Genomic DNA, 22505 nt, shown 5'->3' with positions numbered 1-22505 from the left:
GGGCGGGGTGCGGGGGCTGGCGTCAGCCGCAGTGACGCGCGTCGGGCCAGGAGCCAATCGGGGGCGGGATCGGCGCTGATGGACGGGGCTAGCGGCCAGTGGCGAGGCGCTAGCAGCACTTCCCGTCGGGGAGAGAGTGTAATATGGCGAAGACCTACGATTACCTGTTCAAGCTGCTGCTGATCGGGGACTCGGGGGTGGGGAAGACCTGTGTCCTGTTCCGCTTCTCCGAGGACGCCTTCAACTCCACTTTCATCTCCACCATAGGTAGCGGGGCTGGGGAGCGGCCGGGGGCGCGAGAGGCCCGGACCGGGCGCGCCCCTGAGGAGCTGGGGTTGAGGGAGCGGCCGGGAGGGATGGACCAGGGACCTCAGAGGATCTAAGGGAGGTAGAGGGGAAAAGAGCAGTCGCCTGCATCGTCGTTTGGGGGTTCCCCGGCCATGGGAGGGAGTGGGGACCAGGTGCCCATTTTGCAGATGGGAAGACTGAGGCCCCAACCCTCAGCCTGCTCAGGGAATATATGTCCTGGTTGAGGTCTTGGCCCCCGTCGTCTTGTTCTGTCTTCACAGCAGCCCTTGAAGCAGTTTTTGGTCTCCTCGTCTTATTAATTGGAAACAGGCATGGAGAATTTGTCCATGGGGAAAAGACAGCGACAAGTGACATCTGATCTTATTACGCACTTACTGTGTGCTAGGCACTTTATGGTGCATTATCACACTTCCCAATGCTCTGTATTAGGTGCTGTTACTAGTTCGTTTCACAGATGAGGAACTTGAGGCTCACAGAGGACACTAGACTTGCCTATGGTCACACCGTCTACAGGTGGCAAGGATAGTATTTGTTCCCAGATATGTATGAAAATCCCATGGACGGACGAGCGTGGTAGGCTACAGTCCATGGGGTCGCAAAGAGACGGACAGGACTGAGCAGCTTCACTTTCACTTTATGTCTGAACCCAGAACTCAAGGCTCAACCATCCCAGAGAGATGTGAGCACTCATCCCCAGGACAAGCACAGCTGATCCATCTCAAAGCCAGGACTCCAACCCAGACATCTCCTCTTTTTTCCTCTGGAATACTTGGGGGTTGCACCCCTCTCCCTGACCTGTTTCCCCTGTGGATGAATTTCTTCTAGAAGGAATGGTGAGAGGGAGTCCAGAGACTTTCCCTGCCCATGCTCAGCCTTCCGTCCCACTTGAGGGTGACAGAAATGGCGATTGATAGCTGTCTGCTCTGGGACCTGTCATCTGGAGGCGGATGCCAGATAAAAGCTTCAGTGAGAAACCAAAATCAGCCGCTGCCACTGACAGCCCTGACTTCCCTATCGCTCGGCTCAGGACACTGGTTGTCACTTTGCAGAACAGCCCTTGCCTGCGGGGCCAACCCACATTGTGGTAGAACAGACTTGGCTTGTTGCTTCTCAGTTCTGACATCCATGAAAGTGGAGCTGACTTCTCCCCAGCCCACAAAAATGACCATTGTCCACATGAAAGGGTTTGACCTGAAAGTAACATCCATCAAGCCGATGGCCTGCAAACTATGCAGCCTTGCTGTGGCGTGGGGAACTGGGAGAAAGATCACTAAGCCCAGGAGTTGGGGGGAAAAAAAACGTAGGAAATGGACTTTGCTTTATCCATGTGTGCCTTATCTCCCTAATCCACATAGTGAGCTGCCGATTCCATCTTTGCCTTCTTCCAGAGCTGCACTTCGCAAGACACTTAGTTGCCAAATGGGAAGAGAATTGGACTGGCAGTCATTATTCTGATGTCCAGGTGCTGTTTGCCCTTGAACAAGCACTTCATCTCCAAGCCTTGTTTATTCAGTTTAGGAGTGGTGTTCTCTGTTTTGGCCAGCGCCTGGATGGTGGAGGATCAGAACTGTACAGTGAATAGGGGGCTTTCACCGCTGTCAGTGGCCACCTAGAGGAAGCACAATGTCTCCTATCGTGACAACATCCTTCCCCGGACACAGGTCCTTCTGGTTCCTCCCCCCTCCCTAACACCAAGGTCAGACTTTGGGGTTTTCCCTTTGCATCCCCACCAATCAGGAAGTGATCTTCACTCCTGGTAGACTGTGGCTCACTCTCAGTCCAGACCTCGGTTTCCCAGAGTCAGAACCTTCCTAGTGAGAATTTGGGGGTTGAGTTTTTTGTTTGGTTCTTAATTCTTGACGGGAAAACCCAGTCTAGTCTCTGAGGAGGCCAGCCTCCACTTACAGGTGAGGATGTCACTTGGGCAAGGTCATCTAAGGCGGTGACGTGGCACTTAAACCCAGGATCCCGCCCCGCCCGCCCCCCCCACCCCGGGATCCTCATTACATGTGTAGCCTTCCTGCTGGCCTCTGTTTTCTAGGAAAATTTAATTCCCCATGACCTTGAAGTTATGGCCTCATAACTCTTAGGCCTTGTAAAGTTTACACTTCCTAATTAAACTTGGTGTGTTAGTAAAACCCAAGAGGCAGATAGAACAGAGTGGCACTTGGAGTTCTGTCAATTGGACAGTGCTTCTTGATTTCATACATTCCCATGTATGTGGGCTTTCCTGGTGGCTCAGAAAGTAAAGAATCTGCCTTCAATGCAGGAGACCTGGGTTTGATCCCTGGATGGGGAAGATCCTCTGGAGAAGGGAATGGCAACCCACTCCATCATTCTTGCCTAGAGAATCCCGTGAACACAGGAGCCTGGAGGGCTGCAGTCCATAGGGTCACAAAGAATTGGACACGACTGAGCAGCTAACACACACATACTCGCATGTGTAACAGGAGCAGGGGATGTTTTAGGAAGACTTTAAGAATGCTTTAAGAAGCCACGTGCATGTGGCTTAGTCCTGAAATACAGCCTAATGCATAAAGGCGCTTGGCACTGAGCGTACCTCTGTATTTTCTTTATAGATTGGGGATTAAGTGGCTGTTCATTTTCTACACAGGTTACGTTTTGCCAAAGCCTGCTCTTATAAACTCCATCGATTATTTGTGGTGCGAACTTGGCCCCGTGGCTCCTGGAATTGGTTCTCCCCAACTGGCTCAACCCCTGACTTCTCCTTAGGGCCCCATTGATTCATTCCTTCAGGGAGGTGGATGACGTATGTGAAAGTCCTTGCTCAACCATGCAGCACCACGTAGATCCCTTGCTCTTCATTTTTTTTTCCACGCAGCCATCTTTTCCCCAGTGCCGGCTGCACACCAGGAATCTGGCTCAGTGTAGGAGCGAGGGGTGACTTGAATGGATCAGGAGGAAGCGGAACTGTTAACTAGGCCTGCAGTCAAAGTTTGTGTGCAGGACTGAGTGATCAGCTTCTAGCAAATATATACTCAACCCTGCTGCACTTGTCCCTGGAGATGCAATCATAAATAAAAGAACACCTGCCCTCCTGGAGCTTACGTTCTAAAGGGCAGTACTCAGATGCAGGCTTACGTTCCCTCTCGTCCACAGGACAGCTCCTGAGGCAGGCAAGGATGGAATTAGCATCCCCTGCGGGGTTCTAGGCTTCCCAGGTGGCTCAGTGGTTAAAGAATGTACCTGCCAATGCAGGAGATGCAAGAGACCCAGGTTCAGTCCCTGGGTCAGGAAGATCCCCTGGAGAAGGAAATAGTAGCCCACTCCTGTATTCTTGCCTGGAGAATCCCTAACAGGTATTCTAGTGGGCTACAGTCCTTGGGGTCAAAGAGTCCGACCCGACTGAACAACTGAGTGCACACACATGAACCCTAGGTTCTAAGCAGTCAAGCCAGACCTCAGTCTCAAAGTTTCACAGGTGGAGGTTAAAAAATTATGTATATATTGATTGATTGATTGGGGTACACCAGGGCTTAATTGAGGCATGAACTCTTAGTTGCAGTATGTGGGATCTAGTTCCCTGACCAGGGATTGAACCTGGGTCCCCTGCATTGGGAGTGCAGAGTCTCAGCCACGGGACACCAGGGAAATCCCCACAGGTAGAGATTTAGAACAAACTCCTAGGGGCAAAGACTGGACTTAGCTGTCACCCCTCCACGCAGGCCATTCAGATCGTCACGTTTTGCTCCTAGCTTCATGGAGTGAATAAACAATGTCAGGGATAATACGTGAAGAAGATGAAGCAGGCTGGAGAAGAGAAGATGATTAGGAAGGCTCCCTGAGGAGGTGACTGGAACAGAGACCTGAGTGAAGGGAGAAGGGAACCAGGTGGCCATGGAATGAAAGAACATTCCAGGAGGGGAAAGAGCAACCCTAAAAGCCTTGAGGCCGAAACATGCTTTGGCGGTGTGGCCAGAGAGGAGGCTGAGAGCCATGGGAGCTAAGGGGACCAGGTTAGAGCCCTTGGGCAACTGTTTTCACTTTATTCTGGGACCAAGGAGTCAGTGGGAAGCCACTGAAAGGTGTTGGGGGAAATTTTTAAACAGTCTTGTTATGGGGAGTTCCCTGGTGGCCTGGTGGTTAGGATCCCAGGCTTTCACTGCTGTGTCTCATTTCAGTCCCTGGTCAGGAAACTGAGATCCTGCACGTCATATGGTGTGACAAAAAAAAAAAAGTTTTATTGACATATAATTCAACTCACCCATTTAAAGTATATAAGTCGGTGGCTTCAGACCCACTTACAGAGTTGTACAGCCATCATCACAGTCAATTTGAGAACATTTTCATTATGACAGAGACACACCCACACCCCCAGGTCAATCTTAGCCCCCACACCCCTGGGCAACCAATAATCTCCTTTCTGTCGCTCTGGATTTGCCTTTTCTGGATGTTTCCTGTGACCGGGATTATATACTGTGTGACCTTTCATGTCTGGCTTCTCACTCAATGTCGTATTTCCAGAGTTCATCCATGTAGCGGCGTGTCAGTGCTCCGTTCCGTTTTAGGGCTGAGTAATAGACCACTGTAGGGACGAACTGCGTTTTGTTTATCCACTCGTGTTGGTGAACACACTGGAAGGTTTGGAGCCGAGGTTAGCTCAGTGACGTGGTTGAGTGTGTGTTTTGGAAGCTAGGGAGGGCGTTGAGGGGACAGTGGTGGGAGAGCCTGGAGGGCAGTTAGGAAGGCTGAGAGGTCGCCCTGGTGCTGGGGAGAGGGGCCTAGGGCCAGAGGGTGGGAGAGAAGGAGGGCAGGGTCAGGAAGGCTTCTTGAGAGGGGAGCTTTCAGCAGCGTTTGCCAGGCTGACAGGCAGGGTGGGGACCACTCACAGAGAAGGACCTGTACACGTGAGTGCTAGCAGCCCGTCCGCATCGGGTACATCGGCCTGGTGCCGCTGTGCTTGGAGAGCCAGGTACGGGTGGCAGGAAGTGGGGGGCTCTGGCACCCACTCCATGAGGCCACCAACCAGGGAAGGGAGGAGAGCAACGCTTTGGCACTTGAGCTGCCTGGGTTTGCCCGTCAGCCCTGCACCTCTCCAGCTTCCTTCTGTGCAGCTCCATTCCGTTCTCTAAGCCTCAGCCTCCCCTCCTGTGAGAGGAGAAAGTTCACCGGGCATCTCTAGATTTGTTTGAGGGGTTTAGAGATCCTGCATGCCCAGCGCCGGCAGGTGCCCCCGAGACTGTAGCAGCTATTACTGTACAGGTTGGCAGCCCCTGCCGTAGATGCAGCTTGGGAAAGACGCGGACAGTGATGTGCCTTTTTTTCTTTTCTTTTCTTTCAGGAATTGACTTTAAAATTAGGACCATAGAGCTCGATGGCAAGAGAATTAAGCTACAGATATGGTAAGCTTTGTGGCCTTCATCAGCCCCTCTGCCAGCAAGTGCTTTGAGCTGGAAGCTCCTGGTGTCCCCCGCCCCTCGACCATGGCTCTCATCTCTTTGTGCCTAGCACAAACACTTTGGGCATTCTTCAGAAGTGAAGGGACTTCCCTGGTGGTCCAGTGGTTAAGGCTCTGCACTTCCACTGCAGGGGGCATGGGTTTGATCCCTGGTCAGGGCACTGAGATCCCACATACCCAGAAACGTGAGTGTTAGTCGCTCAGTCGTGTCTGACTCTTTGCGACCCCATGGACTACAGCCCATGAGGCTTCTCTGTCCATGGAATTCTCCAGGCAAGAATACTGGAGTGGGTTGCCATTCCCTTCTCCAGGGGATCTTCCCGACCCAGGATTGAACCCAGGTCGCCTGCATTGCAGGCAGATTCTTTACCATCTGAGCCACTAGGGAAGCCCCATATCCCTAGCTATATGGCCAGAAAAAAAAGGAGGAGCCGACAGAAGCCCCAGGAACAGTGCTCTGCTGACTGATGGGGCTTAGAGTTGGTGTCCGCCCCCTCTGAGGACATAGCCACCAGTCCCAGTTCACATATGGGCACACACTGCACCTCAGAGCAGCCTGCTCCCCTTGAGCTCACAGAGAACCCTCGTGGCAGCAGTGAGGGCCACCAGAATCGCAGGATAGGCCTGCCCGACCTCTCCATGAGCCCGTCAGCTGATGAAGGAGGGCTGACATCACTTCCTCTTTTCTGTCCTGGAGACACCCAGGCCTCACTTCCTAACACGCAGACCTGAAACCCCAAAACCAAAAATGAGCTGAGACCAGCTGAGACCAACGGTGAGATCTGTTTCTCTTCAGCTCACCTGGGACTGACTTGCTGTGCTCCATAAAATCAGAATTTGTGAGTCCCCATCACGCATTGTGGTCTGTAGGCCACCGCCCTAGGAAGGCTGGACTCAGGTGGTCAGATGTAGGAGGGCCTCACCCTGCAGCCCCGTCACTCGCAGGGGAAACACAAACCCTGAACCATGCAGAGAGAGGTCCCATCTGGGAGGGTAACTCAGTCCTTCCAGTCCAGGCACGTGCTTGTGTGTGGGATGGGGGCCGTGAGATGCGCTGCAGAGCTCCCCCCTGCAGCTGTGTCCCCAGCTCAAGTCTCAGATGCTGAGCACTGCCCCACCTGCCTGGCGGGTCCCCTCAACTTCAGGGGTCTCCACCTCTGAGCCCGACTTCAGAATTGAAATCTGGGTGTGGCCTAACTGATCCTCCTGAGCTCAGGAGGCAGCCAGTCTCTGGCCGCCTCGTAAGTTACAGGCCGTTCAAGTTCCTGTATTTTACAACACGTTGGCTCCCTGGCAGCCTCAGTGCCCAAGTTCAAAGGGACACTGCACCAGCGAGCAAGAGTTTTGCTTTCTTTTCCTCCCTCCTCCTGCTTCGCTCTTAGCAATCACATTGGGGTTAATGACTCTCTTAAAACTCTTCTAGAACAGTTGTAAAATAACTGATCATAACTGCTAACGTCACCTGCTCTTGGTGGCCAAAAGTCAACATGGCCCCAAATCAGGTGTGTCTGTCTGGTCCAGACATGCTGAGCCCTGAGCAGAGGGTGGTGCAGGGTCACAGGAGGAGCCCTGGGCCCAGAGACAAAAGCTGGGGTCTTGCTCTGGCTCTGCCACCGGCCAGTCGTCACCTTCAAACAGAATACTGAATACCCTCTGTGCCAGGAGCTGGACTGGGCAGGGGCATATCTGACCCAGGTGTTGCCACCGTACCCACAAGAAAGGCCTTTCCCCCGGGGTCTCCACCAAGATGGTGAGCATGGAGCTACTTCCTGAGCTGCTCAGGGCTCCCCTAACTCAGCCCACCAACGAGGGCTGTGTTCCCCTGCCACCTGACCAGCCCCTTCCACGCACCTGGCCCCAGATTCTCACAAATAATACCATCCAACCTTGGCTCTTCTGTGGCCCAGAAACCTGGGGCGGGGTGGGGCGGGGTGGGGCGGGGGGGGAAATCCCCAGGAAGACAGGGTATAGAAGAGGAGTCGTTCTGCCATATCCCCAGCCAGGAGACATCAGACAGCTGCCCTGGCCCTGGTTTATTTTTCTATAATAATGGGGGGCGGTGCCCCGCAGCAGAGTCATGAATCAGAAGATGATGACCCGTGAGAAAGCTGGTTGTCCATCCATCCTGGGTAAAAGCCCCTCATTACACTGTGATGATTGTTCTTGTTCTGCATCACCACTAACGTCCCTTCTTCTCCTTCTCGTTAGGGACACAGCTGGTCAGGAACGGTTTCGGACGATCACAACGGCCTACTACAGGGGTGCAATGGTATGTATTGGTTTGCGTGGGGTTTGGGGGTTTTTTTCTTTCAAGTCAAATGAACATCTCGTCCTTAGATACTGAAACCAGGGGGTTTCTGAGGAGCCCATGGTCTGGCTCCTTGGGGGTCCTTGGTCCCAGGTTAGTTTTAGGAGAAAGCCCTGTGCCCCAACTCTCCCCCTTGTCCATGCATCCCCTTCCAGCTCCAGAGACAATGCAGGGTTTAAGGAAACCTAATTCCCCAGGAATGAAGGAAGACTCAGGAAGCCGGTTCTTCCAGGTGAGGTCAGGTAGATCGGAGCTGGCATGCCCCAACGCTGAGGAGCACTCATGTGGCCCACATCAGTCTCTGTGGAATTTGCTACCGAAAACTTGAAGATCTTCCAGGAGCTGACTTGCTCTGGGTTGTTGTCTGTTATATCTGCTTCCTGGGCCTGAGGCGGGATGAAGCGATTGGGGGAACTCACTCTTCATCCGTCAAATATTTTCACCAAGCACCTTCTCCAGGGCAGGCCCAAATCAGATGCAGAGGGCAACCTGACCTGGACCAGGGTCCTGTCCTCACGATCCCCAAGCAGGCCCCGCGCCTGTGAGGAATGTATACAAAGCAGGGTGCCCAGGGGCTGCGGGGGGTGAGAGGAAGCTCCCCAAGACCTACTCGGCCACCGGGGTCGCTCTCTGAGCGCGTTCTCCTTACTTGGAAAGTGGTGCAGAGAACAGGAATATACCAGGCAGTTGTCCCAGGCAGAGAACAGGAATGTCCCAGGCAGTTTCTGTGTCCCCGCTGGCCATAGATGGCCAGCTCCCCATTTCCAGCTCCAGCTTTGCCCCATCTTTTCCACGGTGCACCCCATCAGTCAGCTGCTTAGACCTGTTTCCTCCACGAGGCCATAAGCTCCAGGAGGGCTGGGCTGCCTCTGGGTCCCCGGCACATGCCCGATGCCTGGGACCAAACTGAGTGTGCGAGGAGCTTGGGAAATGCCGGTGGACGGCAGCAATGAATAGAAGCATTAAGTATTTAGAGCATCCCACACAGCACCTGAACATAATAGAAACTCAATCATGTGGGCTGCAACCTTAGTGCTCCTCATTAAAATTAATTTACTAATTTTCCCCTCACCTTGCTGTCTTCTGGTACAGCAGAGGTCTTGGGGCACTTGGGTCCTGGGGGAGCTTTTGCTGTGTGGCCTCAGGCAGACCCTGTCCCTCTCTGGGCTGAAATAATACCCCCACCCACCAGCCACTCGTCCCTTTCACCAAGCTCTTCTCTGCAGCTGGCAGGGGGCCTAGGTCTTGACCATAAACCCCTGTGTGTAGGTGCCGTGATCATCCCCATTTTACAGATGAGGAGCCTGAGGCTCGGCACCATTTTAGGCCCTGCTTAAATTCACACAGAAGATAAATGGGCCGGTAGTAAGTGACTGGCTCTTCCCAGCCCTCATGTCCTCAGCAAGCTCCTGACGAGGCAGGACTGAGCCATCTGTGAGACCCTGTCCAGCCCCAAGATGACCGTGTCCTCCCAGACCTATGCTAACTCATACGGAAGCTGCCAGCTGTGTGTGGCCATTTGAATCTAAATCTGTTAAAGTTGGCAACCCAGGCCCTCAGTCCCACCTGCCGCACTTCAGGGGCCCCAGAGCCTTGTACAGCCAGTGGGGACCATAAAGGATAGGGCAGGGAACATTGCCACCACTGTACCCCATCATCACCTTTTCTTTGTCCTTGTGGCACTGGACCAAAGATTGGGGAGCATCGGGCATCTGATGTCTGGTTGTGAGCTTGCAGACAGATCTGAGGAGCTGTGCCCAAACAGGCCAGAGAGGTACTCACTTGGAACCTTGAGGGGCACTTCAGGGAGGACCTGAAACAGAGTGATCCTGTGTTTTGGGTTTCCCTGATGACTTAGCAATAAAGAATCCGCCTGCCAATGTAGGAGACAGAGGTTCGAGCCCTGGGTCGGGAAGATCCCCTGGAGAAGGAAGTGGCAACCCACTTCTTATACAGAAGACTTTTACCTTCTGTGGGAATGTAAGCAGGTCTTGCCTGGGAAATCCCATGGACAGAGGAGCCTGGCAGGTTACAGTCCATGGGGTTGCAAAGAGTCGGACGTGACTGAGCAACAACAGATGTTTTCCAGGGACTCCTGTGCCTCCTGATGGAGTTGTATTCATTGCCCACCCCCCTCTCAAGCCACCACAGGTAAAAATCTGGGACCTTGGAATCTTGCATCCATGGCGCCAACCCAGCAGAATATTAGGCCATCAGAGGGGCCAGTCCCTGAATAAAGGAGCAGAAAGGCCTCCCAGGCCTGTGGCGTTTCTAGCCCCGTGGGTAGAGGCCCCACTGATGCTTGATTCAGAGTGTCCACCCGCCAGTCTTCTCACCCTCAGCTTGGCTGGAGCGTGGCACACATCACAGCCACTAAAGGTTCCTCCAAGTCTTCCTGTCCGCAATCTCCGTTTAGTCTCCACAAGAGACCACTGGATGAAGGTTCCCAGATGGCATTTTTGAGGAGTCGTGGCTGTGGTGGGCTATAAGGCCACTTTATGTAGCCTCAGAGTCCCAGCGGGGATTGGGAATTGCAGCAGCTTGCTTGCCCTCTCTGTGGTTTTGTCACGGCCTCGCCCTGTGGTTATCTGCCCAGCACACATGGCCTGCGTTCTTACTCTGCAAATTCAGGTGGCCTTAGAGACGTCTTAGCCAGCACCAGCGCTTGTGAACGGAGGCTTTAGGCCCCTGGAGCAGGTGGTGGTGGTTGTTTAGTTACTAAGTCGTGTGTGACTCTTTGCAACCCCATGGGCTGTAGCCCACCAGGCTCCTCTGTCCATGGGATTCTCCAGGCAGGAATACTGGAGTGGGTTGCCATTGCCTTCTCCAGGGGATCTTCCCAGCCCAGGGATCAAACCCAGGTCCCCTGCGTGGCGTCACCGGCAGATTGTTTACCGCTGACCCCTCAGGGAAGCATGTAAGATGAGGGAATGGAGTGACCCGGGCCTGGGCAGGACAGCAGGGGCCGTGTGCCTCGGAACCTGGGGGCCGAGCCGCACAGGAGCTGAAGATATGTTGCAGGCTGGCTCACCACATGCCCTGTGGGGATGTCCAGGGCGGCAGGGGGCCTGTGGCAGGGTGGCCCTGACCACTGCTTGATCCTGTGGAGAGTCCAGGGAGGTTCCTGTCATCAGCTCCATCAGAGCTGGGTTGGCATCATAAAGGTCACGTCTCTCTGCACTTTCAGTTTCCTCTTTTATCAAGTGGGGTATTTGTCCTTCTTGGCAGTGGCGGGTTGTAGGCTCAAGCAGAGACGGGTTCGCTTTGCACCTGTTTCAGAGCCCATGGACTGCCTCCCAGTTGCTCACACGTTGGTTACAGAACCACAGAGGCCTCAGCATTGCCTGCCCCAGGGCTTGAAGCCAGCCCAGTAATGGTGGGGTTACTGGAAGGCACGCGGGCATCAGGGTTTGCCCCCCTAGGCCTAGACCCCAGTTGTGTCCTTTACTTTCTCGTGTGTCTGGAGAGAGGGACCTAGCCCCCCCGCCCCCACTTGCAGCCCCAGGGTCCCCGTTCTCGCAGTGGGGACCCTGGGGCCGCCCGACCCAAGCCTGTGTGGGTCAGGGAGGCCCTGTCACAGCGCCCAGCTCATGGCAGGCAGAGGAGGGGCGGTGCTGGGTTGACCAGAGGCGGCGGCCCTGGCTGAGGCTAGGAGGAGACTCGGCAGGGTGCAGGGTGAGTGGGCGTGGAAGAGACCGAGCGTCGCCAAGGGTGGCGAGCGGGGGAGCGCAGTGGGCATCAGGACCTCGGAACACAGTCTGTAGAGCAGGGGCTGCAGGAGGCGAGGGTGGGAGGTCGGCCGCTGGGCCCTCGCTGGCTGCCAAGGCATGCGGCTTGTGTTTTTCCTGCCCGCAGGGCTCCTCTGTAAGCATGCGGGTAGTGCTGTCTGGACTTCTGGAGGAAGGGTCACATCGGTGGCTAAGGAACAGGACTGCAGCCTGGGCCACCAGGGAGAGGCTGGTGCTGGAGCCCAGCAGAAGGAAGGGTCCAGGAGGGTGTCCTGTCGGGGTCCCTGCTGCCCGCCTTGCTGGGGCCTCCCCCCGAGAGAGCTCGCAGCTTGTCCAGAGCCTGTGTGTCTGTCTCCCCCTCCTCAGGGCATCATGCTGGTCTACGACATCACCAACGAGAAGTCCTTTGATAACATCCGGAACTGGATTCGGAACATTGAAGAGGTGAGTCTCTGGGACCCCCTCCCATGCATCTGCATCTCGGAGCGCCCTGGTTTACCCGTGAGATCCCTGAGCACAGAGGCACCTGAAGGTAACTCGCTAGAAACAAGGAGGGACGGGAATCCACACAGTCGACCCTGGAATCCACCCAAGCGTGGCTTCGTCACGGAGCAGCCCCGAGAAGCCTGTTCCCCAGCTGGGCTGTCTGGTTTGGGCGACCTCGAGATCAAGGAAGGAGACCCAGTGTCCTTGAGCACTCAATGCTTTCTAGAGAAGGAAGGGTCTCGAAGTGGCATGACCTTTGTACTTGGAGGGTGTGGTGAGGGCGTGTCAGACTTTGAGCTGCCACTGAGCCAGCTGGGAGCTGGGAGGAGGGACCCGTGCTCAGGCCAGCAGTGCTGGCCCCGCAGCAGCCCGTGGGAGGAGACCTTGAGCCCTGAAGGAAGAGAACCCCCAGGCCCCCCTTCCCGCCCCACCGGTCCCAAGACCAGTGTGGTCATCTTCCTGCTCTCCAAAGAGCTTGCCCTCACCCCCAAAGCCTCCCCCATGACAAACTTGTGGCTTTTGATGACCCACCGGGTGAGGCTTCCGATCTGAGAACTTGGTGCACCTGTGAAGCTGGGGCTGAAGGTCACAGCACAGTCGGCATCTGTGGACAGCTGCTCTGGGCTGAGGACCCCACGTTTGCTGGCAGGAGGGGGCCTCGCACCAGTCTCTGGAAGCTCTCTTTTCCGGCCAGTAGGCAAGAGATCCAGTTAGTAGGACATTTGGGAGCAGCGGCAAGCATTTTTCTGAGGCCAGATCTAAGCTACAGCAAGAAGAACCTTTTCTTTTTTTGTTTGTTTGTTTTAATGTATTTACTTCTTTAAAATAATGATGTTAAACCTGTTTTGTGCACCACTGAAAAAGCACACACACTTTTTGAAACAGAGTTATATTTTTGAGAACAGAAAGGTTCTGTTTTCTTTAGTCACCTTTGACCCACCTTTTAAAGATAAGAAACATTATCACTGCATTTATAACACCAAAATGGAGACCCAGGATCAGAGTGGTAAAAAACTAGACTGTCAGTGGGTGGCAGAGCTGAGATTCAGACCCTCCTGTTTTTCTCATGTCTCTGGTTTAAAGCGAGTGACTGTGAAGTCAGCCCACTCTTTTTCCCTCCTTGAGAAACTAGATAGGCTCGATCGTGGGTCTGGGCAGCTCTTCATTTCCTATGCTTCAGGGACCTTTTGAAATCCTCCTGTAATAGTTTGCACACTGGTGTATCTCTAAGGGCCTCTCGTGGCCAAGTCCTTCAGGAAGTGAGGCCCACTGTGGGATGTAGAGGAGAGATGGAGGAAGGAACCATTTTCGGGCATGAAGTGAGAGTGAAAGTCACTCAGTCACGTCTGACTCTTGGCGACCCCATGAACTCTGGCCTGCTAGGCTCTTCTGTCCATGGAATTCTCCAGGCCAGAATTCTGGAGTGAGTAGCCATTCCCTTCTCCAGCGGATCTTCCCAACCCAGGAATTGAACCCAGGTCTCCCACTTTGCAGGCGGATTCTTTACGGTCTGAGCCACCAGGGAAGCCCAAGAACACTGGAGTGGGTAGCCTATCCCCTCTCCAGCGGATCTTCCCAACCCAGGAATTGAACCAGGGTCTCCTGCATTGCAGGCCGATTCTTTACCAGCTGAGCTACCAGGAAATCCCTTTCAGGCATGAGGGTGGAATTAAGGAAACGCCCTTAAGGCAGAGCACCCGGCTGGTGACTGCCAAGGGCGAGGACCACCCCGGGCACAGCCTGTATCTGGAGCCCAAAGCAGGGGAGCTGGAGCCAGGCAGACAGCGCTTGGACAGTGGCGGATGCCTCTGGCGGGGGAGCCAGGGAAGAGGGAGGCGAGCAGGGGTCAGGACCCCCACCTCACTTGCCTCCCGTAGGCCAGACACTGCCAGCAGTCCAAGGACAAGCACAGTAGCCTGGTTGATAGAGCCCGTAGAGAAGGCGTCCTTGGCTGCCAGAAAGCACGCACTTGGTCAGGGTGGCAGGCAGAACCCTGCGCTCAGCCCCGGCTCTGAGACACGGGACAGGCCTCTCGGCCTCTCTGAGCTTCAGCTTGCCCCTGTGTTCAGGGTGTGTCTAGCCGTCCTGATCACACCGCTCTGATCTTGGGGCACAGGTTAGCAGTGGGTCCACAGCCCAATCCGACCTCACCTCTCCTCTCCCCCACCCGCCCCTCCTCCCCAGCACGCCTCTGCAGACGTCGAAAAGATGATACTTGGGAACAAGTGCGACGTGAATGACAAGAGACAAGTTTCCAAGGAACGGGGAGAAAAGGTGGGTGTGGTGACCAGCTTGGCATTGCCAGGTACCGTGGAGCAGAGGGACCTCAGGGTCTAGAGTTCCCTGCACAGAGGCCAGCCCTGCCCTGCCCCAGATGGGCCCCCCGAGGGGGTTGGGGGGCAGGCTTTAGAAGGGGGGGAATCCCTCATCATCTTTATGAACAAAGATGACCCGCCCTCCCGGGATGCTAGGCTCAGCTAAGGTACACAGTTGAGTCGGCCATCTGAGCCTGTGCCTTGGGAAGGGAAGGTGGGGTGCACGTGCCCGGCCAGGCTTCAGGCTGAAGACTGAAAGCAACGAGGGCTTCCTGCTCTGCTCTGCTGCTCCCACACAGCACCGTGTGGGTCCCCGTGAGGCCAGAGGGGCAGAGAACAGAGCCATGGTTTGAGCCGGGCCCCCTCGACCCTCCTGCCAGGGACGTTCACCACCTATTCTCTGCTGGGGGCTGGAGGGCGTAGGCCCCACTCTGTCTCAGCTCCCTCACTGCTACCTGCTTAGGGTGCTGTGCGGGGTTCAGGGCACCCAGCGGCTGATGTTCACATGTGTGTCTCCCTCCCAGCTGGCCCTGGACTATGGAATCAAGTTCATGGAGACAAGCGCAAAGGCCAACATCAACGTGGAGAACGTGAGTCCCAGGCTCGCGGCACCAGCCCCTTTGGGCCGAGGGTCAGATCGCACCCTCCAAGGAGGCTGTGTCTCAGGGACTGGCCACAGGCTCCCGCGGCCTCTAGACTGATGACTGAGAGGTTCGCCTTGAGCAGCACCACATGCCCGGCCCCTTGCAAGGCCCAGGCAGTTTGGGGGGATCGCCCCCTTGTTCTGACACCAGCAGGGGCCAGTCCCAGCTGGGTACCTAGGACACGATCTCACTGGCTCTCGGGCCGCGCTGGGTAGCAGGCGCAGTTTTGTAGGTGGGGGGACCGAGACGCAGAGAGTCCTCCCGGCTGGTGCCCAGGCTCACCTCCAGGTTTGCGCTTTCATTCACAGCGCCCGCCTGTCCAGAGCAGGGGGCCCTGCCCGAGACTTGGCCCAGGCAGGCCTTCCTCTCCGCTCCACCAGCCCTGTAGCTCCCCTGCCTTCTGCTCCATTCCACCACTTGTGAAATCTTTCCAGAATGGATCTTCCACGCCACTCCCGACCTCAGCCACCTACAAGAGGCACAGAAAGCCGTCCTTAGCTGGCCCCAGCCAGTGTGTTGCCTGTGACTCAGGCCCCGCCCACCTCTCTCTGACCCTGGCCCCCTGTGCCATGCCCTCCTCCAAGCCTTTACCATGGTCCCATCCCCCTTCCCTTCCTCGTCAGGGACAAGTCCATGTGGCCCCTCCCCCAGGAGGCCTGTGCCATCCCCCAGGCCCTTAGGCCTACCACTTTGGGCATCCCTGGCACCCCGAGACCCCCTCCACAGCAGAACTTGACCACATCAACGAGTTTTCAGTGAGACTCTGCCTCTCCCCAGACCAGCAGCCCTCGACAGCACATGCGAAGGCTGATTCATCCCTGTATTAGGCTCGGGGCAGGGTTGGTGCCAGAGTGGGGTTTGGGAGTGCTGCCCAGATTGGGGTGGGCGGGGAATATACATGGTCAGGAGACTGGCACCAGCAGCAGCCTGGGATCAGGTCAGCTTGAGCCTTCACCCATCCTGGGAAGGTAAACCTTTGACCCTACCTCCCAGGCCTTTTGGGGCAGCTACCCAAAATGAAGCTTGTTTGGCCAAGGAGCCACTTGTCTTTCTGCCCTGCCCCTGACTGTTAGAAGCAGGGCAGAGCAGGCAGCACAGGGAATGAGGACTGAGAGCGCGAGGAGTCAGTGAGCTCCTGGCTGCCTTGGGACAAGTCACTGGGCCCCCTCCAAGCCTCAGTTTCCTCTCTGACCAAGCAAGGGTGATCCCACCTCCCTGGATCATTGGCTCAGGGGAAGTGGTAGTCTGGGTGAGCGGGGCTGTCCCTGCAGTGACAGGAGATAGATGGGGATGGGCAGGTGAGCCCCATGCCTGGGTCTCTGTCCTAACACTGTTACCACCCTGCCTCGCTGTTGAGCCACACCCATTGCATGGCAGGGGCCAGGAACCAGCCAGCCCCCATCTACCTCCCACTCCCAGGGTGCTAACCATGTACCTATTCCACAGGCATTTTACACTCTCGCCAGAGACATCAAAGCAAAAATGGATAAAAAATTGGTGAGTGGGGGTCCCTGTTGAAACTGGCCGGCATCACCCCCAGTGGTGTGAGCCACCCCTGGGCAGGGCCCTGCCTCTCAGGGCTGCACCTAGGAGGGCATTGCTAGGAAAGGGGGCCGAGTTAGCAGGTGGCGTGGGGGCATCCACCCTGAGCTTGCTCATCAGCTTCATCTTTTTTTTTTTTAAAGAATGACGTTGTTTTTGTTGTTTTTAATTCATTTATTTTATTACTTATGTGGCTGCACTGGGTCTTTGTTGCAGAGTCGGGGGCTACTCTAAATTATGGTGCTCTGGCTTCTCATTACAGTCAGTGGTTTCTCTTGCTGTGGCTCATGGGCTCTAGGCTCGAGGGCTTCAGTAGTTGCAGTGAGTGGACTCGGTAGTTGTAGTACACAGGCTTAGTTGCTCCACAGCATGTGGGATCTTCCCAGATGGAAGATCGAAGCCATGTCCCCTGCATTGGCAGGCGGATTCATATCACTGTGCCACGAGAGAAGTCCATCATGAGCTTCATCTTTCCTCTGGCCCAGAGCTACTCAGTTAGCAGGCACTGCTCACTAAGCCCACCAGCTGGCTGGGGACACACGGCCCTTTCCTTCCCTCTCAGGAGCCAAGCCCGCAGGAAGATGGAGGGCCTCCTGGAAAAACCCGCCAGGCAGGCCGAGAACCACAGTCTACCGAGTCGCAAGGCCCCCAAGCAAGGCTTGCGTCTTGACAGCTGCTGGTTTTCCATCCTGACGAGTCTGGCAGGTTGACAGCCTTTTTCCTTCCAGCCTCAGTCTGCAGGTTGTGCCGGCCTTCAGTGCTTCCCAGGGCTCTGAGGCCTCTAAGAGGTCCTGCCTGACTCCCTCCCCACATACCCTTTCATTCATTTCCAGCTTGTGGGTTTACCACACGAGCAGTTTCGTAGTCCCAAGCATTCGGCATCACTAGTGCTTTCTTGGTGGAGTCCGAACGCTCAACTGTTTTGGGGGCATGTTCAGCACCGAAATGCTGTCGTGAGCCTTGCTCCGGGGCCTCTGTTCCAGGAACCATTCTGTTCCTGCCAAGTGATGCTTCCTGTTGTCTGACACAAGAGCTTGATGCACTCTATGACCCGTTCTATGTCTGGTCATACAGGACTGCATGCCCAACACAAAACACCATGCAAGTAGTTCACATCTGCTTCAAAATGAGTGTCATTTTCATAATTCTAAGATGCTGTGAATTGAATTGCAGAGCACATGATCAACTGAGTAGCAGCTCTTTAGCCAAAACAGGAAACAGTCTATGTAAGCCGACGTACTTTTAGAAAAATTTTCTTACAGTTGTAATTTTCTTAGAATTCTTTCCTCTTCAATATAACTGTAAAATTTTGATTCTTAACCACCGTTCTGACTCACTTGGGCCCACTGGGAGTTACACCGGGCATCATGACAACACTTTATGCTTTTATTTTTTATTTTATTGTATGATTATTACGTTTTATTTCAGCTGCGTTGGATCTTTGTTGTGGCACGCAGGTTTTCTTTAGTTTCAGCACGTAGGCTCCTCCTCCAAAGCATGAGCTCTGGAGTACACAAGCTCAGTAGTTGCAGCGCACAGGCTTAGTTGCCCCATGGCATGTGGGATCTTAAGTTCCCTTACCAGGGATCGAACCCACGTTCCCCGCCTTGGAAGGTGGATTCTTAACCGCTGGCCGACCAGGAACATCCCTGCCTGTGCTTTTCATACAGGCCTGTTGGTTGCTTCCTTCCAAGGCATAGATTATGAGATGCTGATGCTCAGCGATAATCTAGATTATGAGATGCTGATGCTCAGCGATAATCTATGTAATTTCTTTTTTTTTTTTTAACTAAGTTGCAAATCACCAACAGTTAAACTCTGTCCAGTTCTTACGTTTGTTGATGTTCAGAGTGGCAGTCCCGGATCCTTTCCTGTTGGTCTTTTTATTTTTTTTTTAATGTAATTGACATGGGACATTGTATAAGTTGGGCATTGTTGTAACATTCAACAGTTACTGTTGAATAAATTCAGATTTTACCTAAGACCTGAAAGATGAGAAGAAATTAGTCAAAGAAACAGTGCCTGCACCCTTCCAAACATGTGGGGGAAAAATAGGATTTCAGATGTCAGGGCTGGCAGGGGCCAGATCAGAGGCTTCAGATGCTGGGCAGCAGCCCTGATGGGTTTTCAGAAGGGCTTGAGTTGAGGGCATGCCTCGCCTGCAGCAGGGCGGAGGGCGAACCGTGGGGAGAGGTGGGAGCAGAGCCTTGGCACGGGGACAGGGAGGCCAGAGGGTGTGCGCGGCAGCAGGACCCGGAACCCAGCACCTTCACGTCCCAAGAGGCAGAGCCTTTCGCTGCCCCTCAGCTGCCTCACTGACAGGTGCTCGGCACAGATGCGTAGACAGACAGAAAGGAGGGAAGGATGGGTGACTGGAAAGAAGGAAATGGGGGAGAAGAGTGTGAGGTGGGTGAATCAGTGGTTAGAGAGATGTTGGAAAGGGGTGGATGGGTAGATGAATGAGTGATTAAAGGAATACATGGTTAGAAGGAGTGATGGACGGGTAGTAGATGAAAAGCAGATCTATGGGTGTTTGAAAGATGAGTTGTCAGTTGGAGGGGACAGCTGGAAGGATTGATGGATGATCAAAGGGGAAGGTTGGGATGGTTGGTTGGAAGGAGATGGATGGAAAGAAGAAAGGGGGTATGTGGACGATGGATGGGAGCGAGCAGGTGGTTGGATGGAAGGGGATGGAAGATGGTTGGATGGAAGGAAGGAGATGGGTGGATTGTTGGTTGGAAAGGGTTGGATGGAAGGAGTTTGATGGATGATGGATGGGAGGGAGTGGGTGGTTGGAAGGAAGGAGACGGGTGGACGGTTGGCTGGAAGGTGACGGATGGATACAGTGGCTGGTTGATTGAGGGGCATAGAGCTCATGTTGCTTGGCTGTAACCCCAGAAAACCCCTTGTGATTTCAGGAAGGCAACAGCCCCCAGGGGAGCAACCAAGGAGTCAAAATCACCCCGGACCAGCAGAAGAGGAGCAGCTTCTTCCGATGTGTTCTTCTGTGAGGAGTGTCGCCTTACTCTGAGCCTCGCTCGGCCCAGCTGACTGTGCCTGTCCTGAGTGAGCCCCTCACTCAGCCGGGGCCCTCCCCCTCCAGCACCCCCCGCCGCGGCTGCGGCCACTGGGCCCACGGCCACCAGAACACAATCGAGAAATCGTTTATTTTAGCAACTGATCTTTTTCAACTCTGGAGATGGAATGAGTGAAAAGAACCTGCTGTCTTTCCTGCGACGTCCGCTGAATGGGTCCACACAGCGTGTAACTAGAGAGAGAGAGATGGAGTCGCGGCGTGGCCGTCAGTAGCAGCCCACATAGCAGGCCACCGCCTCTGGGCCTCGACAACCAGAGCCCCACTGGGAAGCCCGTCCACCATCCACGTCCCCCTGCAGCAGAAGCAAGGCCCCCGCCGAGGCCGGCGATCGCTCCCGGAGTGCTCGGCTCCGCATGCTGAGCACGATGACCCACGTCAGTCCGGGAAGCACCTGCCCCGCGCGTCCGACGCCCACTGTCACCTCTCCTCTCGGTTTCTGGACAAGTGACAGAAGCCATTATCCCCACCCCCACCCATCCCCCCCATCCCGTCACATTTTAACTGTCAGACCAAAGGGAAGCACAAATTAAGGAAGTCCTGAGGAAAGAAGCATGGCGTGGCCTTTCCTGTTTACAGCCAGGTCTGGTCCCTTGGGCCAGCTGGGCCTCGGGCTCGGCCGGCAGGCCTCTCCAGCAGTCCCCACCTGAGCTCCGAGGGCTCCCCATGCGTGCCTCGGGGCCCCCACTCAAGCCGTCTCCACTCGGCCCGCCCGTCGGGGCGCCCGCTTCTCTTCCTCCTCCCGTCGTCTCCGAATTGGACGTTCTTTCTAGAGATTTTTATTTTTCCAGATCTGTAGTGTCAGGAGGTGATTCCGTCTTTGATTTACAGTGGCAGACCCGGGTGATCTATAACACACGCATACCCTTCCCCGCTGAGAGCGCAGGGTGGCCTGCGGGGCCGGGCTGCAGAGCAGTCTGGGTGGGTTTTCAGCTGCCGTCATTGCCCAGTGCTGTTTCAACAGCTCTTAAGTTCCCGGAGTGACGGCAGTCGGGACCAGGTCGCCAGGTCAGAGGGGTGTCACCAGGGAGCCTTTCTCTTTCTTTTTTGAATTAAAACCAACATACCAGCAATAGTCTGCTCTCCCCTGGAAATCTCTTTAACCTGCTCTGTTTACGTCGATAAATGCACTTACAGAAACCAAACCAATTAAAGCTCATTTCAAAGCTAACGGATCTTTATGTCCGCATTTTCCGTGTAGGTACACGGATGTGGCCACACGTTGTGTTCACAGGATGCCTGCTATTTAAAACGCAGCCCAGGTCAGCAGGGGCCTCAGGTCTGGATGGGATCAAAGTGGAGGCAGCAGGTTAACCCAGACTGGAGGAGAAGGTAGCCCCAAGCTCTGAGGAGGTGACACAATTACACGAAGACTGACTTGGGAAAATAAGCTTTCCAACCCCCCAAACACATACACATACAGCAGAGGAAAACAGAACGCTCCCTGCCAGCCTCTTGCCCTCGACTGACCCGCTCTGTCCACATTCACCCTGCCATGCCACCAGGCTTCTCTTGGTCCCTGCTGACATGTTTTGCCAAGTTGAGCACTTCACTGCGAGCCCCCTTCCTAACCTATGGGGAGATCCTGCTGCAGACCCACCACTCAACCAGGGGCTGAGCCTCAGTTCCCTCATCTGTAAGAGGGACAGTATCATGGTCTCCACCTTGCAGGATGGCTCTGAAAAGTCCATGAGAGGGCACATCCCCGGCCAGCTGCTGAGGCCTTCTGTTGTCATCTGATTCATTACCATTAGCATTGTTACTCATCTCCCAAGAGAAAAGCCCACCTCTTGTTTCACATAGGGAACAAGTCATCCAAGTTAACAGCTTTGTGCTGTAAGGTATTTGCTCCATAATGCCCCAGGTTCCCACCGGTAGCTCCCAGCCAGGTCACGTGGGGTCCTTAAGCCCCTCATCTCACCTTGTGTCAGCCTCTCGCTCAGAGTCATTACTTTTCCTTGTTTCTAAAGATCTTGATGAGGTGGCACGTGGAGAATCAGCTTCCCAGCTTCATCTCCCCCGTACTGAGCCACATGATATCTTGGCTCTTTGGATGACAGCTTTTGTTCAGTCACTCAGTTGTGTCCGACTCTGCAACCCCATGGACTGCAGCACGCCAGGCTTCCCTGTCCTTCCCCATCTCCCGAAGTTTGCTCAGACTCATGTCCATTGAGTTGGTGATGCCATCCAACCATCTCATCTTCTGTTGTTCCCTTCTGCCTTCAGTCTTTCCCAGCATCAGTGTCTTTCCCAGTAGCAGCTCTAGAGAGATGTAATTCATACACATACCATTCACCCACCAGTGTGCAGTTCAGTAGTTGTGAGTAGTCACAGCGTTGTGCAACCATCACCGCAGTCAGTTTTAGAACATTTTTATCACCTACTACCCGTTAGCAGTCACTCCCCATTCCTCAGCCCCCAGCAACCACTAATCTGCTTTCTGTCTCTGTGGATTTGCCTGTCCTGAACATTTCATATAAATAGAATCGTACACTGTGTGACCCGCATCTGGCTTCTTTCACTCAGCATAAAGTTTTGGGGCTCAGTCATGCACTTCATGTCTTTTTACAGCTGGGTAATATTCCACTGTGTGAATGGATCACATCTTTTCTACGTTCACCCGTTGATGGATGTTTGGGTTGTCTCCACCTTTTGGATAC

General features: G+C 54.6%; 1 protein-coding gene across 1 annotated transcript; it reads left to right on the top strand.

Annotated features, from left to right (window-relative positions):
• The first annotated feature begins 107 nt into the window (after positions 1-107).
• On the top strand, positions 108-21016 carry RAB8A (RAB8A, member RAS oncogene family). The gene is made up of 8 exons (XM_061149975.1): positions 108-267; positions 5612-5672; positions 7937-7997; positions 12131-12208; positions 14435-14524; positions 15090-15155; positions 16656-16706; positions 19670-21016. The coding sequence occupies exons 1-8, from the start codon at positions 144-146 to the stop codon at positions 19760-19762; spliced, it is 624 nt and encodes a 207-aa protein (XP_061005958.1). The 5' UTR covers positions 108-143; the 3' UTR covers positions 19763-21016.
• Positions 21017-22505: the final 1489 nt, after the last annotated feature.

The sequence above is a fragment of the Dama dama genome, chromosome 9 (genome assembly GCF_033118175.1).
Source record: "Dama dama isolate Ldn47 chromosome 9, ASM3311817v1, whole genome shotgun sequence".
NCBI classification, from domain to species: domain Eukaryota; kingdom Metazoa; phylum Chordata; class Mammalia; order Artiodactyla; family Cervidae; genus Dama; species Dama dama.
Note: the sequence above shows the minus strand (reverse complement) of the source record. Positions and strands in the feature narration are given on the sequence as shown.

Coding starts and splice junctions, on each gene's coding strand:
- RAB8A (XM_061149975.1), top strand. CDS start 144: ATGGCGAAGACCTACGATTACCTGTTCAAGCTGCTGCTGATCGGGGAC. Junction 268..5,611: donor CACTTTCATCTCCACCATAG/GTAGCGGGGCTG, acceptor CTTTTCTTTCAG/GAATTGACTTTAAAATTAGG. Junction 7,998..12,130: donor CCTACTACAGGGGTGCAATG/GTATGTATTGGT, acceptor CCCCCTCCTCAG/GGCATCATGCTGGTCTACGA.